The sequence below is a fragment of the Pelmatolapia mariae genome, linkage group LG14 (assembly GCF_036321145.2).
Source record: "Pelmatolapia mariae isolate MD_Pm_ZW linkage group LG14, Pm_UMD_F_2, whole genome shotgun sequence".
NCBI lineage: Eukaryota > Metazoa > Chordata > Actinopteri > Cichliformes > Cichlidae > Pelmatolapia > Pelmatolapia mariae.
In genome coordinates, this window is record NC_086239.1 from 6,661,806 (window position 1) to 6,679,996 (window position 18,191).

The window sequence follows — 18,191 nt, forward strand, 5'->3', positions numbered from 1 at the left end:
TGTGAACTTTGGATTGTGTCCATTTCTGATGAATTTCATTCAGGACTTGAAAAGGATTAAGTTCAGTAGAATTTCACTCATTATTCATAAGCACTCATCATGTCCCCATGTACGATATGAATGAATGAACATGAATGATGCAAAGTTTATTTTTGGATGCTTCTTCCATGCCATACCTCTCGCTCATAGGCGAACAGCAGCAGGCAGTCTAAACGGGGTCATGCTAAATTCCTTCCTTCGAAAGTCTTTATCAGATTTATCTTAGCTGTTATGGCCTTTGTTTCTCTTTCTAGAGTTTTGAACTGCACATTTTAGTCAATCTTACAGCTGATGTGAAGTTATCGCAGTTCAGTGAATCTCATTTGATAAGAAATGATTAAAATGTTTGTTGTTGGTTTTTTCAATGATTTTTTATTAAAGCATTTTACTTTTAATCACTTTTGATATTTAGCAATATATCTGCAGACCTAATATTAATTCCAACAATCAGGTGTGTTTTGTGTTTAGAACAAATTGTCAGCATGTCCGCATTCTTATTGTTAGCAGTGTTTGCAGGGGCTTATGCAAGGAGACATGACTGGGCCTCCCAGGTGCCTACCTATTGATGCAGTTGGGCTACAGTACTGCTAGTCTTACAATGCACAGTGCCATCGCTGATAGCACAGATAGGACCAGTGATAGACTATAACTTAAGTTACACACTTCACAGAATTGCTGCTTGATGTCCTTAAACATGTCACTTCGTTGCTCGTTGTTTTACAGATTTTCAAATATATAATCTATAAATCTATGGGCAGAGTCAGGGCAGAGTGTATATACAGTAAAAATCTATTATAGTTACCAGTAACAACACTGACAATGCTGTCAGACCGGAAGAGCAGCAGATTTTGGCAAGTGCAACGTAGTGGGATTATATAACTTCCATGGAAGTCTGTGGAGTATGTGCCAGAACTTTTTCTGTCTAGTTTTGTGCATGTGACACAACTGACTGTGGTCCACTATTTACATTATACCTCTTTTAAACCTTATCTAAGCCCTTGAGACAGCCTTTAAAAACACAAGCTGTTACTGAACTTTTTAACAAAGTAGAAATTGCTGTTTGAAGCTCGGCATTGCATTAGCACAACATAAACAGAAGACAAGAATGCTGCTTTTTACGGAAGTAACTCTGTTTAATTGTCTTCTGTAGTCTTGATGAAGCTTATTGCAGTTAACTAACTGAAAAAAAGGTTTAAAAGTAAGAAATAACTGAAGTTATATTGTACACTTGCAGACAAAATAAAATGAGACTTTGTCAAGGGCCACTGACGCATACATTTAATGAGACTAGGATGTCTGGTAGCCTACTCTTATATTTGTTGACAAACTGTTTTTGCTAAACATACTTCGGTTGTACTTACAGTTTTATTATTCCATTCTGCGGGTCGTATTGCGGTACATAGCCGTACTGAAGAGGGCAGCTTGTCTGAGCCGCTGCACTTGAGTACCTGAGTACATCAACAACAGCACATTATCCATGCATTCATGAAAATGACTCACTTTGTTAAACAAAAAGAGTCAAGCTCTTTCAATACAAATTCAAAATAAATATAAATAAATGTTATAATTGTGCCTCCTAAAATGTGTACGTTTAAAAACTGCTTATCAGCATCCCCACATTTACATTGTTTTAATGTTACTTTGGTAGATTGATAGAATGCAGAAATTATTTCCTCACCTGCTTTTTAAATCTATTCATCAGTTCATCCCTAACACATTTTCTGCAAAACTGCAAAGACAGTGATCTTGCATGGACTTCAGGTCGGTGGGTAAAAATCAGTCCTGTCAGCAGCAGCAGCAGCAGCGGAAGTCCTGGAGGAGCACACAACGGAGATGACTGACGAGATGCCATCTACCTCATTCATGCAACAGCAGACACAATTTAACCTATCTGTGTTTGTTTCATGATATCTCCTCCCCTCTTTTATCCACATTGATGCAGAAAGTTCAGTGAAGTAAGCAGCATGCAGCATAGCCCGCCCGTTTATGCGTCGCTGTCTGATTCTGCCAAATACCGCCCATAGGTTTCGTCTTTACAAGCTTTACACCCATTTCCATTCATGTGTTCTACTCGCATATGTTTATGTTAGGTGTGAAAGTTAGGATGGGGTGAGTAAAAGTGTGAAAGCATTAAGTATCTTCATTTAGCTTTCTTTTTTTCTTGCTGATTATATAAGTCACAATGATGTCATGAATCACTGTTCCGAAGAAAGAGCATGAAACTTCTCAGGTTCTGGAGAAATACATCAGAGCAGGAGTCCTAAAAAAAAAATCAGGACCGAGACTCTACCACACCATGTTTGACATAAAACACATTTATACACCACTCTAAGTAACTATGAGTCACACTGTCGCTTTATCTCTTCCTCTTCTCTGCGAATACAAGCAGCATACTTACTGCTATGCGCCATAACCCGCTCCTGGACGCATGGTTTCCTTAACTATGGTTCCTCAACCTCCATTCTTCGTCTTTTTGTTGCCATAAAAATTGGGGCAGATGTTCAGAAATCATTTCGTATTAATCATATAGTCTCTTTTCAGTCTACAAAGCTCAAGCAGAGTCCCAGAAAAACTGGCATCAAGATTCCTTTCAGCTATTTTCTCTTTCACTTGTTCACCACAATAAAGCGTGTATTGAGAGGGGCTTGTGGCTTTGCTGTGAGCTTTTAGAAAAGGAAGTCTGTGTATTTGACTTAGCCCTAAGTTAATATTTGACTCTGGTTCCTCAGTGCAAATAAGACCAGAGAGGCACCACATAGACCCAGACTATAGTAACCAGTTATGACACCATGATGCAGACATATGGAACTCATAATGAAATACTGTAGTTAATTTCGCTCTTACAGTTCTCTGTTTTGGGTCATAAGGCACTAGGCTAGAGAAGGCTTGTGTGACAACAACATTGTTTCAACTGCTGCTATTGGCACATCCAGTAATGGACAAGCCATGTTCATTGCTCACAGAGGAATCCAGTTTGTTTTGGATCACCATCATAGAAAGAAACGATACCAAAATAAAAGTGATGAAACCATTGGAGGAGACCTTCTCCAGAACAGACATGCATGCTATATGGGTAAAGCAAGCAAGCTGAGGTTTCCCCATGAATGCACTTTACATTCAAGTGGCATTCTTTGAATGTTTCCTGCAAGGGCGTGGCACAGGAGACAGAAAATACAGCAAGCTACTTTCAGCAGCTCCCATATTCACATGAGGTCACCACAACAAGAAACTCCACTCCCCATCTTTGATTTGTCTTTTTACAACATATGCCTTTCCTTACACAACCCCAAAGGGATTTGTGTCTCCTGCTGTGAATCTTTTGTTTATTAAATGATTGTGTAAACCATTACACTGGAAACACAGACAAGAAAATTCAGCAGTGGAAGCTACTCACTACTCGCCTCTCCCAAGTGATCTCTAAATGGTGAGCTCATTAGCAAAATGCAAAAATATTTTTTGCACACTACTCAGGTCATTTAATTGTCACTGCAGTCACACATGTAGAGTGTAATAGACAGCAACAGATATTTTCATCATAAATGTATTTTCTCAAATAAACTAAATAAATGTAGTTAAATATTTTGTCGATGTTTTTGTATGGATGTGCCCTATTTTCATGAGGCATTGTTAGACAGTTCTTTTAAAGGGAATATCTGGTTTGAACCTTCAGGTCCTCAGGTGCGCTACCTGTACTTTGGGAGCATTCTTTTCAGGTACTCCAGGCTCACTGTTTCACATAGCAGTTGAGAAAGTGAGTCATTAAGAAAGAAGGTGGAGTTTGTTGAAAGAAATATCAACAGTTGAGCTATATATCAAGGACAAGTACAATAGCTGAAAGTCTCACGGGATAACAACAACACTACAGGTGAACTTGGGTACTATTTCGCAATATATTAGTATCAGCAGGTCCTGAGTTGGATTCCACCACCTGGCTGAGGCCTTTCTGTGTGGAGTTGGCGTGTACTCCCCAGGTTTCTGTGGGTTCTCTCTTGATACTCTGGCTTCCTCACACAGTCCAAAGACATGCACTTAGTTGGGTAAGGTTAACTGGTAATTCTAAACTGCCCATAGGCGTGAATGTGAGTGTGAATGGTTGTCTGTTGTCTGTTGTCTGTCTTTACCCTGCCTCTCACCCCATGGTAGCTGGGATACCATGGACAGATGGTGTAGTATTTTCAAAATGTATGAATTTGGCTCACTGGAGCAATCAAATAACTCCTCTTGAGTGCCAATTACCTCAGTGGGTGAGTGAGGGAACATGTGCCACTTGCCTGATGCGTAACAGCCTGGGATCGGGTCCGACCTACGGCCCTTTGCTGCGTGTCTTTCCCTTCTCTCTGTCCCCACTTTCCTGTATATCTTGACTGCACCGCAAAGGCAAAAAATACCCATATGTTACTAGCCCCCCGAACCCTTCTCTGAATATGAAAAAAAATGTGCTTAGTCCAACCCACTTCTGAATCCTAACTCTCCCATGCTACATTCACAAATTCATACATTTGTGTGAGCCCTTTGAGATTACAGGCTTTGACAAACTTCTCTGGTATTATGTTAAGCAATACTGCGACTATGTGATCGTGCTTCACAGGAATTCCCAGGAGGAATACTGGGGACCTTGCCAAAACAGATAATCACACTGATCACAGAAGTCTGTTCATGCTTGTCTAAGGTGTTTTTATCACACACATTGTCATCATTAATTATTGTTATAACATACAGAGCCAAAACGCTGATCTTTGTGCCAAATAATATCCCATGATACTTGTTTATGTATGTGTGTGCACGTGTGTGTGTGTGTGTGTGTGTGTGTGTGTGTGTGTGTGTGTGTGTGTGTGTGTGTGTGTGTGTGTGTGTGTGTGTGTGTGTGTGTGTTTGTATGCCTGCATGCACAAGTGTTTTTGTTTTTTTTTGGTGCATTATCTTGCAGCTGTGAGTCTCTGCAGGAAGAGCCATAACCATGGCAACGCCAGGCAATAAGTACCTTTCAAAAGGCTGGCCTCCTCTCTCCTGCTCCCCACTAATCATATTCTCCTACTCCCTCTCTCTCTCTTTGTCTGTCTCTCTGTCTTTCTATATTTTATCTGCTTGGTCATTCCACCTGTTTCACCCCTTCATAGCCAGCTGGGAGGCATACTGGACACCACAACAAGAATACATCTATTCAGCTGGGCTCCTCCTATTCTGCAGTTTCACTTTGTGAAAGGCCACAGGAGGATACCACTTCCCATTCGAACATCTCTGTGGTTTGCTAAAAGGACATCTTTATAAACAGACGTTGCACGCGTGGTCTCTTTTTTTTTTGGAAGAATGGATTTCGAATGCTGCTTCTACTGACTGATGCCTTGTGAAGACGATGGCTGTGTACATACAGTCAGACAGTTGTGGATTTCAAACAAAAATTTGATGTAGTGTATCTACAATGACGTTGCATTTAGACAAAACACCTAAATAGCAATGAAGCACTGTTCTTCTGAAATAACGAGCAAGGAGTTGACTGTGGGAAGATGCAGAAGGGGAGAGGATGAGGACAAAGACACAGATTGTTTGCAGCAGTTCCCCCACTGTCCAGCTTGTAAACAAGATTATGACATCACTCTGATCCTGCCATGCTCTCACACCATGTGTGGTCAGTGTGTAGCAGCTGGAGAGGGAGCGAGGCTACGCCGTCAACCCATGTGCTCTGTGCGGTGCCCCTGTTGTCGGCATCCTGTGGAGCTGCCGTGCTTGACCTGGTCATCTGCCATATCTTGGCTCCCAGAACATCCCAGCATGAGATCTAATCATGTCAACAGAGAGGTCTTACCTGAGGATCACCCGCCACATGTGCAGGTTGGATGTCCTTTAGGGAAATTCTGGCATTTCCACTTAAACACAATGTGGTCTAGCTAGGCTAGGTAGGTACCCTGCCTTTTGGGGTCTGGGATAGTAACCATAAACCTGATAGCACATTTAAAAAAAATAGATTGTCTAACCCACTTCTGAATGCTAACTCTCCAATGCTACATTCACAAGAGGGATTTATTACTGTTGGTAAGATAATAGTGCACTGACAATAACCATTTATAACCCAGATCATGACTTGATTATATCACTGTTGTTTTTGTAAGCTTTTGTGCAGTTATACTTACAGACCATACCTAATATCTTTAAAACTTATTAGCTATTATACCTTTCCACATTTTACACATGTATTACAATAATATTGTTGGGATTTTGTTGACCGCCGTTATTATGAATTGTAATGTGACAGCACTAATAAAAACCAAACAGATAAAGCCAGAAGAGTCTGTCAGTTGGTGCTGAGACTCCCTTAACCCCCAAAACACACAATGACCAGTCTCACAGCATCACTGCTTTTGAAACACCAGTCAAGCAAAACAAATTATCCAATTCAAATCTATCCAGCTGTATTGATAGCAATGCTGAATTGGTATAAGATTCATACTAGAGGGATAGGATAAATACTTTGTTTTGATCAAAGTTCTTTATTTATTTTTTTATGAAAAAATACACCTCAAACATGCCCTATCAAAAATGTCTGATCTTTTTTTGTGTTGCCTGTCACGGCTATTTTATTTATACCACATAGAGCATTTAAACAGCAAGCTGACCCAAAGTGCTTTAGAGACAGACATATTTACATTTCAGGTCTCTAGAAAACCCAGTTTCAAAATACATGAAAAGCTGCAAGGTGTCATTATTGTGGAAAGTAAAACTCATAATTTTGCAGTGTTAAATAAAATCTGTTCAGAATTTGCAAATTGACTAAGAGTTATCTCATGAATTATGACATGCTGCCTTTATAGGTTAAATGTATCAGTATCTGTATGTACCTGAATTTACTTGGTATCAGATCAGTACCAAAATCTGCAGTATCACACAGCACTAGATGTCTGTGCAATCACCAGTTCTCTGCATGAGAGGACCGATGCTTGCACATTTTGTTTTGTCACCCTCTTTCCTGTTCTGGTGTGTTTAGTTGTCCTGCGGTCATGTGACTTAGCGGCTCTGAGCAGCAACATGTAGGCTGCAGTAAGAAAGCGCAGCAGATGGAAGGAAATTTTCTGCTGGTCCCTCAACTATTATTAACTTATATAAAGATATGAAGGAGCACACAAAAAAGCTTTTTCCTGGAAGGAAAAGCAAAAGAAATGAAGAGGAGGAAAGATATCCCTCAGGCAGCTCTAGAACCCCAGCACAGAGACTGACTCATGACTGAGTCAGTCTCTGTGCTCACGTATTATTGGTCATCATAGTTGTTATTTTAACAGACTGATTACCTTTATATTGTATCATTTGTAGATTAAATTCATAAATAAATATAATAATGAATTAATTATTGTATTAGAACAGAAACATATTCTGTCTTATTTATTTATTTATTTCTATTTTATCATTATGTATTTGAAGTGTTTCAAAGACAGACAAATTTACATTTCAGGTCTTCAAAAAACTGATAAAAAGCTGAAAAGTGGAATTTGTTGCATTAACAAAGTATGGTACAAAGTACATTCACAGGTATTTAATGGTCCTTAGAATGTGTTTATAATTGGCAAACTAATGATGATTCATCAGTCATTCATAAATCTTGACACACTACTCTTCCTTACATAAGTTAAAATTATCAGTATCACCAATACTGAACTTGTATTTACTTGGCACTGGATCGATACCAAAACCTGCACAAGTAAGTTTTAACAGACTGATTACCTTTATATTGTATCATTTGTAGATTAAATTCATAAATAAATATAATAATGAATTAATTATTGTATTAGAACAGAAACATATTCTGTCTTATTTATTTATTTATTTCTATTTTATCATTATGTATTTGAAGTGTTTCAAAGACAGACAAATTTACATTTCAGGTCTTCAAAAAACTGATAAAAAGCTGAAAAGTGGAATTTGTTGCATTAACAAAGTATGGTACAAAGTACATTCACAGGTATTTAATGGTCCTTAGAATGTGTTTATAATTGGCAAACTAATGATGATTCATCAGTCATTCATAAATCTTGACACACTACTCTTCCTTACATAAGTTAAAATTATCAGTATCACCAATACTGAACTTGTATTTACTTGGCACTGGATCGATACCAAAACCTGCACAACACTAGTAACCAAAAACTCGTAATCGAACAAGTGTCTCTTGATAGATAGATTTTGATGAATTAAATTAAAAGATTATTAATACTTCCAAGGTACACTAAAAGCCAAAACAGCATTGCTTGGCTTAGCACAGAAACACTTGAAACCTAAGGAAACAAGTCTGAGTGTTTCAAGAGAAAACAAAATACACTTGCCAGCATGCCTAGAATTCAGGTTACCGCTTATTTAATGTGTACCTAAAGTTAACATCTATACTGTTGGCCTTCTTATGGCACGTCAAAGCCAGCAAGTAAGTAATGAATATCAATAAACATCTACAGGAATAAAGTTAACTGTATGATGAGTTTTGAGTGAGGTACTTTACTATTGTATGTACTTTTTTTGTTAACTAAGCTAGCTTAGTCTGGCTACTCCACATATCACTGCTTTAGTTTTCAAAATCAAAGGATACCTTGTAGCTTTTTTTCCTGTTGCGGTAATTACCCATTCAGGGATGGGCTTGATGTGAAAACTGTGAGCCTAGCCAGGCTCCCATAAGCACAACAGCAAGTGCATGTGTTAGCATGCAGTGCTGAGTGTCACACTGGCACTACTGTCAAAACATATTCTGTTTAAAGTATTCAAGCTAATGTTACTCAGGCTCTAGTTATAAAAAAAATATCTGTTGACATAAATTAACAAATACAAACGGCAAAAGCTTTTCTGGACCTAAGATTTGGTAACTTTGCTCACGTCACTGTTATTAGTTGTCGCTGTATTTGTGACATATTGCAAGCTTTACATAGCTATGACAAGATCAGACGCCAGTTGTGTAGATCAGATTCGGCCTACTAAAATTACAGTTGTTTTTTTTTAAAGAAATGTTTTTACAGTAGAATTTATGTATTTATTTATTATTTAGTTAGTGCCTTTAACAGAGCTATAGCCTATTACTTGATAAAGCTGTTCCATGTTCTCTCTTCATCCACACTTCTTCAAATCTATTATTTCACTAGCTGGGCCCATGTCCTCATTTTAAGTTTGACAGTGTTTTAGTAAGTAAAAGTGAATGCTTTGACATGAATTGAGCTGCGGTTTGGGGAAGGCCTTGAAGGGGACTGGCAATGGCTCCCGGGCCTGGCAGATCCCCATGTACTAAATAGAATTGAAGAAGTTGAAGAATGGAGAAGAAGGAGGGAGGGAGGGTGGGGCACGTAAACGAGAATGATCAGCTTGCAGAACTAGGGGAACCTATATAGATGACAGCCGGAAGGAGCGTGTTTGGAGGCATGGTCCTGTTCCTGAAATTACGATACATAATCTCCAATTCTAAGTGCTGCCTGCTGTTTCAACCCTTTTTGTGAATCATATTTGTGGGAAGTGATAAGCACATTTTTTAATCTTTTTTTGTATTTTGTTGTTTTGTTTATTGCTTTGTTACATTACACTGGACCTTTTATGGGGCATTGGATATTTTGTGTTTCATAGACAATATACACTACCCCAAATAAAATACTCAATGTCCCATAAAAGGTCCAGTGTAAGGAAAACTACGAGCAAGTCAACGTTGAAAATTTAACAGGAACTTTCCTCAATGTGTAAAGGTGTCACCGTGGGTTCTTATGGGTTAATTTTGTATGTATTATGTTACAGTCAAATAAATCCCCTTTGGTAACCTTTTTGAAATGTAATCAAACTATTACTAGTGCCACTAATGAAGGCAAATATAAAAACAGCAAGACTGATTTTATGAAACCCCTTTCAATCCCCTTATCCATTCATTCAACAAGATTGACACTAGTTAGACTAAAGTGTTTGACTGATGCAGAGTAAATTAAAACATATTTCATGATATTTACTTAAAAACAAACAGGTACAACCAAAAAGATGAATCAGATGGAGCAACAGACTGGGAACTAGAACTACTACAGTCATGTGAAAAAGCTTTAATAGCAATGGCTTGAAGTCAAGAGTCAGGAGAAGCGACCTGTCATCTGTCACCTAAGATGCACAGATTGGGTGAGGTTGGAGAAGGAGGGAGAACACCTTTGAAAAAAGGTGGGGTCATCATGACTTTATATATATGTACTAGCAATAAACAGATCTATATTTTGAATACAGACCAGTCAGGTTTTAACTGGTGAGGTTTAATGGTTTAATGCCACAATTACTAACTTAATTGTGATTTAGGAGAATTTTATACCCCTACAGTGTTTGAGTCATTCCTGGACAAGAGTAAACATAAAATGCAGTTTATAAATGATGATTTTGTATTTACTTATCAGTGGAAAATGCTTATATATTATATATTATATTATATATTTACTCAGGTTACCTTTGTCTAATATTTTTTGATGATCTGAGACATTCAAGTGTGACATATATGCAAAAAAAAGCCCAAATCAATAAGGGGGCAGATAGGTTTTTTTTAAGGCACTATGATTAAAAAGGCAATGAAAATGGACAAATGTTCAGACAAGGGGAAGTTTCAGCAATAATATGTTGCTGTTCAGTTTGAATTTCTTCAATTCAATTCAATTCAATTCAATTCAGTTTTATTTATATAGCACCAAATCACAACAACAGTCGCCTCAAGGCACTTTATATTGTAAGATAGACCCTACAATAATACATACAGAGAAAAACCCAACAATCAAATGACCCCCTATGAGCAAGCACTTTGGTGACAGTGGGAAGGAAAACTCCCTTATAACAGGAAGAAACCTCCGGCAGAACCAGGTTCAGGGAGAGGCGGCCATCTGCTGCGACCGGTTGGGGTGAGAGAAGGGAAACAGGATAAAGACATGCTGTGGAAGAGAGACAGAGATTAATAACAAGTGCAAAAATTCTTGTAATGAAAAGGTTTTAATTCTAAGGCCAGTGTCCATATTGAAATTTTATCCAAGATGTCCTTTTCATTAATAAAACATTGTGAGTTTTTTTAAAAACTTGGGTCATTATGGTCATTATTAATAGGATCATTATGTTATTACTTAACAATCCAATCCAACAACCTCTGCTGCAAATAAAATGTGTTTGGTTTTTCTGGCATATTTATTTGATAAATAATACATGCTTCATCCTGAATCTCAGATGGGTACTGTGATTAAATAAGAGAGATGTCAGATAGTCTTGGAAAGTTTGATTGTGCAAATAAATAAATGAATTATTATGCTGTGTGACTAATGTCTCTGGTATTTTTCTTCTGTATTTCATTGTTTCTCACCACACATTGGCACATTTAGGAGGACAGCAGTAAAGTAACAGGTCAGACCAGTTTATACGGTAAGTATAGCAAACTCACTTTCAAGCAACAACCCAAAAGATTCTCATAAGGTAACCTACACATTTCCCTCTTTTGACCCAGATTCCAGTGTTGCCAGTTCCACGATAACACCAGTGGATGGTGCTGTAGATCTACGGGAGGAGGAAATGGAGGCTTCTGTCTTTGGTAGGTAATCATGTATATATATAGAGAGAGAGAGAGAGAGAGAGAGAGAAAGCGAGAGAGAGAGAGAGGGGTGCGTGTGTGTGTGTTTACATGCTGTACTTGCTCTGCTCTGTCCTATTTTTACTCTGGCCTAATTTAGGACTGCATTTTGCTCTGGATCATCTTGATGCTTCAACTGCCCCACCATCTCTCCATCTTTCCGACTCCTCTTTAACTGTCACCTACCACGAAGAGAATCCCCCTCTACCAGCTCCAGAAGGCAAAATCAGAAGACCTGTGATGACCTCTGACCCAGGGGTTCTCCATCATATTCGTGCTGATGTAGTAATTGCACGGGGGCAGTACTACTGGGAGGTGGAAGTGTGTAATAGCTCCATCTACAAGATCGGTAAAAAGTCTTTTGAGTTTGTTTTGCTTGGTTTAATGCCAGCATGCTTAATGCTTCCAGAAATCCTCACTATTAGTCAGCAAGACAGGGTTTGTTCAGGTCTCTGCTCACATGAACCTGCATACACTCAAACACACCTGCAAACACAAACACATGGAGATGTAATCAACTCACTTCATACCTCAGAATGCCAGCATTTTCTCAGTTCATTGACAGACAATTGGCAATTGGTTATGCAACACTGTGTACAAATGTCTTTGGCACTAAAATTGTAGTGTAAAATAATGTTTAACAGAAGAAAAAAAACCCTTACATGCCAGAAAGGCCTCATTTGCAATCTACATTTGCACACAATTTGTAAGCAGATTTATTCCAAGCATCTTGGAAAACCATCTCACCATCTTCTGCCTGAATGTCAGACTGGCACTATGATAACAGAAATAGGAGTAGATGTCAGGTGGTCTTTCTTTCCTTCAATAGGTCTTTGGTCCTCTAAAATATGACAACAACTTAATTACCCATGGCACACATAGGAAGACACACACAGTGTCTCAATCAGTAGCATTACAGCTTCCCTCCTCTTTTCTTCTGTGCTGTACAAGCAGGTTGATAACAATGGAGAACTGAGAAGACAGCCAAACGTTAAATCTGCATTCTTTTAAATGGCCAACAGAGGACAAGTCTTCCATTTAGAACAAGAAGTGTCTTTAGACACAAGTTTATATTAAAACAGCCCTTATTGTCTTTTCGCTTTGACCTCAGTAAACTCTAGCGTAATGAGTTTATTTGTCAGTCACTAAATTCAAATCTTATGGAATACAACATGAAGCTTATTTTGTCAATAATGGTCTCCCCAGTTAAAAAAGGGCAAGAAAACAGGATATGTTTTACTGTGTGACTGGCAAGAATGTATGGTGTCCATCATTCTTCGGTCAGATCCACCCCTTGCTCAACACATCTGCTTTCCAAACATCAAGATGGCCAAGGCAAACAATACTCAGCTTGAGGTTTCACAACATGGCCATGATGTTTAGATTAGGGGTTAGTGTGGGCTTTACTCCATCCATCCATTCTTTTTCTTCCACTTACCTTTAGCCCAGTCATGGGTGAAGCAGAGAAGCTCAGACCTCCATCTCCCCAGCCACCTCCTCCAGTTAATTCAGGGGAACACCATGGCATTCCCAGTCCAGCTGAGAGATATAATCTCTCCAGTGGGTCTACCTCGAGGCCTCCTCCCAATAGGACATGCCCAAAATACCTCACCTCAGAGGCATCCTGGAAGTCTCCTAAGGACTATACTATCTGTTACCATTAAATCCTTCCATCCATTCATCTTATTCCGCTTATCCAGGGCCAGGATTCAGAAATGGTCATTCCCTTTTCACGTCAATGGCCTCCTTGACTCCCCGCTCAAACCAGGGTTCCTAACTGTCCAGGTTGTCTGTGGGGATCACAGACACAGCAGCCAGGGAAGCCGAAGAACATCACATGAAGAAGGCCCTGAGGTTATCCCAGCTGGACAAGATGGGAAGGCACCTGAAGAAAGCTCCAGCCGATCCAGGAGAGAAGGACAACTGCTGCCTAAGCAAAAACCTGTAGTGATCCCATATGTGTCAGGAGTATCGGAACAGTTGAGACCCATTTTTTTCTAAACACCAAGTCTCTGTGGCTTTTAAACCCTAAGACACAGAGTGATATAGTGTACACAGCTAAGTGCCAGGAGGATTGCCAGGATTTATACATCGGGGAAACTAAACAACCATTGCCAAAGTGGATGGCACAACACAGAAGAACTAACTCATCAGGCCATGACTCTGCAGTCTATTTACACTTACAGGCCAGGAGAAACTCTTTCAATGATGAGGATGTACACATCCTGGACAGGGAGGAACGCTGGTTTGAGCGCAAAGTCAAGGAGGCCGTTTACGTGAAAAGGGAAAGACCATGTCTAAATTGAGGAGGGGACCTAAGGGTACATCTTTTGCCATCTTAAAATGCTGTGATTGCAGCCATCAGTGGTCTTTGATCAATGATCAATGGTCTTTGATCAGTAGTTGTTAATAAATGGTCATGAGAATGTACATATTAATGATCAAGGAACTGACTTCACAGCCTATTGTTCATTCAGTGGTGCTAGTTCAGTCATTGTGCAATGTACTTTTATAAGGTTGGGGAAACCTGCAGTCAGCTGAGGCAGAAGAAGTCACTTGAATGAGTGACGAAACATTTCTCTCACTGAAAACGCTACGTCCAGATGAACAGAATCAACCTTTTGGGACTTACTTACCTGGATGATTGAGCATGCATCAAGACATTTGGATTTGTGTTTGTGCATATATGTGTGTGCGACAGATCAGGTGCTTTCTAGTGGTTAAAATCAAATTCAACGGCACTGATGTGAGTAACTGAGGTTTCCTTGTTTGTGTTTTTCTAAACAAACATCATTGGATCTTTTTCAACCGATCCAAGATTATGGCAGGGCTGGAGCTTATCCCTGCTATTATAGGGTAAGAGGCAGGGTACACACTGGACATGCTCCCAATCTGTCACAGGGCTAACACAGAGAGACAGACAACCATTCACACCTCCAGCTCATTTAGAATCACCAGTTAGTCTAACATGCACATCTTTGGACTGTTGGAGGAAGCTCGAGTATCCAGAAATAACCTATCCAGGCACAGTGAGGACATAGAAGTTCCACACTGGGAGGTCCCAGGGGCCAGCGGATTTCAACCAGGACCTTCTTGCTGTGACACAATGGTGGTAACCACCACACCACCATGTTGCCCAACAAAAAAAACACACACAAAAAAACTAAAGTTTTCCACTTAAGATATAAAATCGTAGAGGACATGCATGTAACAAAGTTAAAATGTTGTTTTTCATAGTCGCCCAACTGTACACTTCACAGTATCAGAACAGTACCCAGCTGTAGATGACACTCAGTAAAGACATTTATTCACTCTAATGTTTGCCAATACAACACAAAAATGAAATCAAATCAAATCAGTCAAATTAAAACAAAGGTTTAACATAAAAAGAAACTTGGTTTCTTACTTATTTTATTCCAAACACCATTGCAGACCACAACATTAAACAAAAACTCAACACTTCTTTTGGATTTAAATATTCTTTTTAGTTATTCCCACTCTTTTGAGCAATATCGCTGAGAGTGTTGTAACTCATAACTATGAATCACAGCATTTCTTGTTCCTGTCCAGGCTGCAGTGGTGGTCCCAGAGGGCATCGTTTATGCAGGAGGGGTATATTTGTGGTGTTTCAAGGAAAGATGTCTTTTGTCTTCTCCTTGTTTATCCGTGATACCACTCAGTTGGTGGCTCACCTCCTCAGCATCCAGACTACATCACAGACAAATAAGAGCAACAATTTCCACTAAGCAAAAATAACAAACACACAATGAAATGCCTACAGTTTACAGTAGCATTTGATTTATTCCTTAAGCTATTTACTTCAACCCTAAATTATTGTACAGTTGTTAGCTTATTTTAGTTACATTATATTAACTTAGCCACACAGATGGGAATAACATTAATTAAGCTGACTCGTTATAAAAGTATTGAGCAATGTGAACTAATGATCTGATAGTGTCTATAAACACTACAAATGTCAACCTCATGGTGGTGCAAGAGGAAAAGTAAGAAAGCCACCAAAGTCAAACAGATGCATCGTCTTAGGAGAATAAATAAGTAAAATATTGTAAAAATCAATTGAATGGCTATTGGGATATTTGAGCGTTGGCCAAAGTGTTATCCCCAGAGCCAGGAATTGTTAAAGACTATTTTAATGCATAACCAAATCCATAAAAGTGCAGAGAAAACTGAAACTTTTCTGTCTCCCTCAGGTGTGATCTCAGTGGATGGTTCTAATGGCTGGTGGCTTGAGAGGCACAGCTTGACTTTTTGGGCAGTGTATGATGGGAACTGTGAGCTACTTTGTACCATCCCACCTCAGATCAAAACCATTGGGATCTTCCTAAACATTGGAGGAGGGACCCTAAGCTTCCACAACCCTCTAACCCAGGAGCATCTCACCACACTGCCAACACGTTTCAGCACTGCTGGAGTGGTCCCAGCAATGGGACTGGGCCAGGGCAGACTGAGACTGCGCTGTGGCCTACCCCCGCCTGTTTACGTATTTCTTAGTAAGAGCTCAACCTACAGGGAGCCTCATGGAAACAGCAGAAGTGAGTGGCACCAAGAGGTTCCCTTTCAGTCGGTTAGGAAAGTGATCCAGAAGTTTGAGAAGCTGGCACTTTCTGACTCAGACTCAGGTCTGGTGTCCAGTTTTGGATCATCATGCTCCACCTTGGCTTCCTTTCCAGATGTGGGGGTTCCTGGGACCTTGCAGTCAGGGAAAGCAGGACAGGAAACTGAGCCCTAATAAGAATAGCTTGTGAAACCTTCTCTTCAGTGGAAGGATAAAAAAACCTCCCACAGACTACCTGTGTAGTTTTAACTTTAGCTGTCATTTGAAAGGCTAATTTTTAATCTTCACAGACTTTTAGAAGTGTCTCTCCACTCCCTGCGTGACCCCCGGACCTACAATTGACTTTCTCACCAGGAGACAACCTTTTTCTCAGCTAAACAACCCCCACAGATTTGGCTTGGCCCAGAAAGAGTCCTCTGTGATGTGAAGTGTGAGGAAAGGGTGGGTTTTTAGCAGCAGGACTCCTTGATGTGTCTCTGTGTGATGGTTGTCAGACAGTAGGGGTCCTGTGCTCATAGTGCGCACATTTGTTTGTGTGTGTGTGAGAGCAGAAGCACTAACTCTGAGCATTTGCTCAGTTAGTCTTGGATTTCAAGGTGTGTGTGTGTGTGTGTGTGTGTGTGTGTGTGTGTGTGTGTGTGTGTGTGTGTGTGTGTGTGTGTGTGTGTGTGTGTGTGTGTGTGTGTTTGCACGCATAGGAAGAAACACTGTACAAGTAGCGGGGGGTTGAGATGATGATGCATGAGTACAGCGACACCGGCAGTGTTGACACAGAGCACCAAGGACAGGTGGTATACTACGCTTATCCTGCAGCCTGTCTTTGATAGGACAGTAAGCCTGCCCCTTTCTGACCCTTTGAAACCCATAGGGCCTCTAAAGACTTTAAAAGAGCAGAGAGGGAGAAAGACAAAACAGCATGCATGAATTAAAGACAGCAGGTGATGGACTGGACAAAAAGGAATGAGCTCAGAGAGTGATTCCCATCTGCTTTCACTTCCAAGAAATGCTAATGGATGAAATGGCTCAGACCATATTTTTAAGGCAGCAAAGTGTGTAAACAGTGAAACCACAGTATATTAATAGAATGGCACACTTTTTTACATTGCCAATTTGCTCATTGAACTTTAAGAAGAATCAAACAGGGAAATCAATTAAATTAAAACAATCTTTATTCAACACTATGTAATTACAGTGTCAAATCTTCATTAAAACTTGACAAGACTTTAAGACAAATGCATAAAGTCTTCTCACACAGAGCCCACACTGAGGAATGTTTACTGCATTTTTTTAAATGAAAACCAAACTTTACTGGAATGTCTTTTGAACTAAAAGACTGGCTATAAAATACTTTATATTAATTACACAATTACTGCATTCACAGGTCTAATGACTACTTTATGTGCTGTGCCGGCTCAGTGTTCACAATAAAGTGGTTTCTATTTGTGTTGTGCACTCGCTGAAATCAAAGTTATTTTGTTTGCAAATATCTGGATGTGCATATTAAGCTGTCTGAGATATTATAAGACAGATGTGGCACAAAAATTTGGAAGAAAAATCTATTGAAGAAATGGCACAGATGGCATCTGTCTCGCCTCTCCGCTGATACATGTGCACAGTAAAGATTCAATTCAGTTTAGTTTGATTTATATAGCGCCAAATCACAACAGCTGTCACCTCAAGGCGCTTCATACTGTAAGGTAAAGATCCCACAATAATACAGAGAAAACATCAGCAATCAAGGATTTTTAGTACATCCTGGGGATAATGAATTACAAGAATACAGCTTAGAAGCAATAAATGCATGGGCTAGTTTTTTTGGCATCACTCTGAGACAGGATATGTTTAATTTTAGAGATATTGCGCAAATGGAAGAAAACAGTCCTACAGATTTGTTTAATATGAGCATTGAAGTACGTATGCTGGTCAAACACGACTCCAAGATTCCTCATAGCGTGATTGGATCCCAAGGTAATGCCATCAAGATTCACAATT

General features: G+C 39.5%; 1 protein-coding gene across 1 annotated transcript; it reads left to right on the forward strand.

The window, feature by feature from the left end:
• Positions 1 to 5,805: 5,805 nt before the first annotated feature.
• On the forward strand, positions 5,806 to 16,373 carry LOC134641577 (uncharacterized). Its single transcript, XM_063494051.1, has 5 exons — positions 5,806 to 5,868; positions 11,379 to 11,418; positions 11,501 to 11,584; positions 11,724 to 11,972; positions 15,835 to 16,373. The coding sequence occupies exons 1-5, from the start codon at positions 5,809 to 5,811 to the stop codon at positions 16,371 to 16,373; spliced, it is 972 nt and encodes a 323-aa protein (XP_063350121.1). The 5' UTR covers positions 5,806 to 5,808.
• Positions 16,374 to 18,191: the final 1,818 nt, after the last annotated feature.

Excerpts from the sequence above, each read along its gene's own strand:
- LOC134641577 (XM_063494051.1), top strand. The coding sequence starts at position 5,809 with ATGAGATCTAATCATGTCAACAGAGAGGTCTTACCTGAGGATCACCCG. Across the intron at positions 5,869-11,378 it reads ATCACCCGCCACATGTGCAG|GAGGACAGCAGTAAAGTAAC; the intron begins GTTGGATGTCCT and ends TGGCACATTTAG. Across the intron at positions 11,973-15,834 it reads TAGCTCCATCTACAAGATCG|GTGTGATCTCAGTGGATGGT; the intron begins GTAAAAAGTCTT and ends TGTCTCCCTCAG.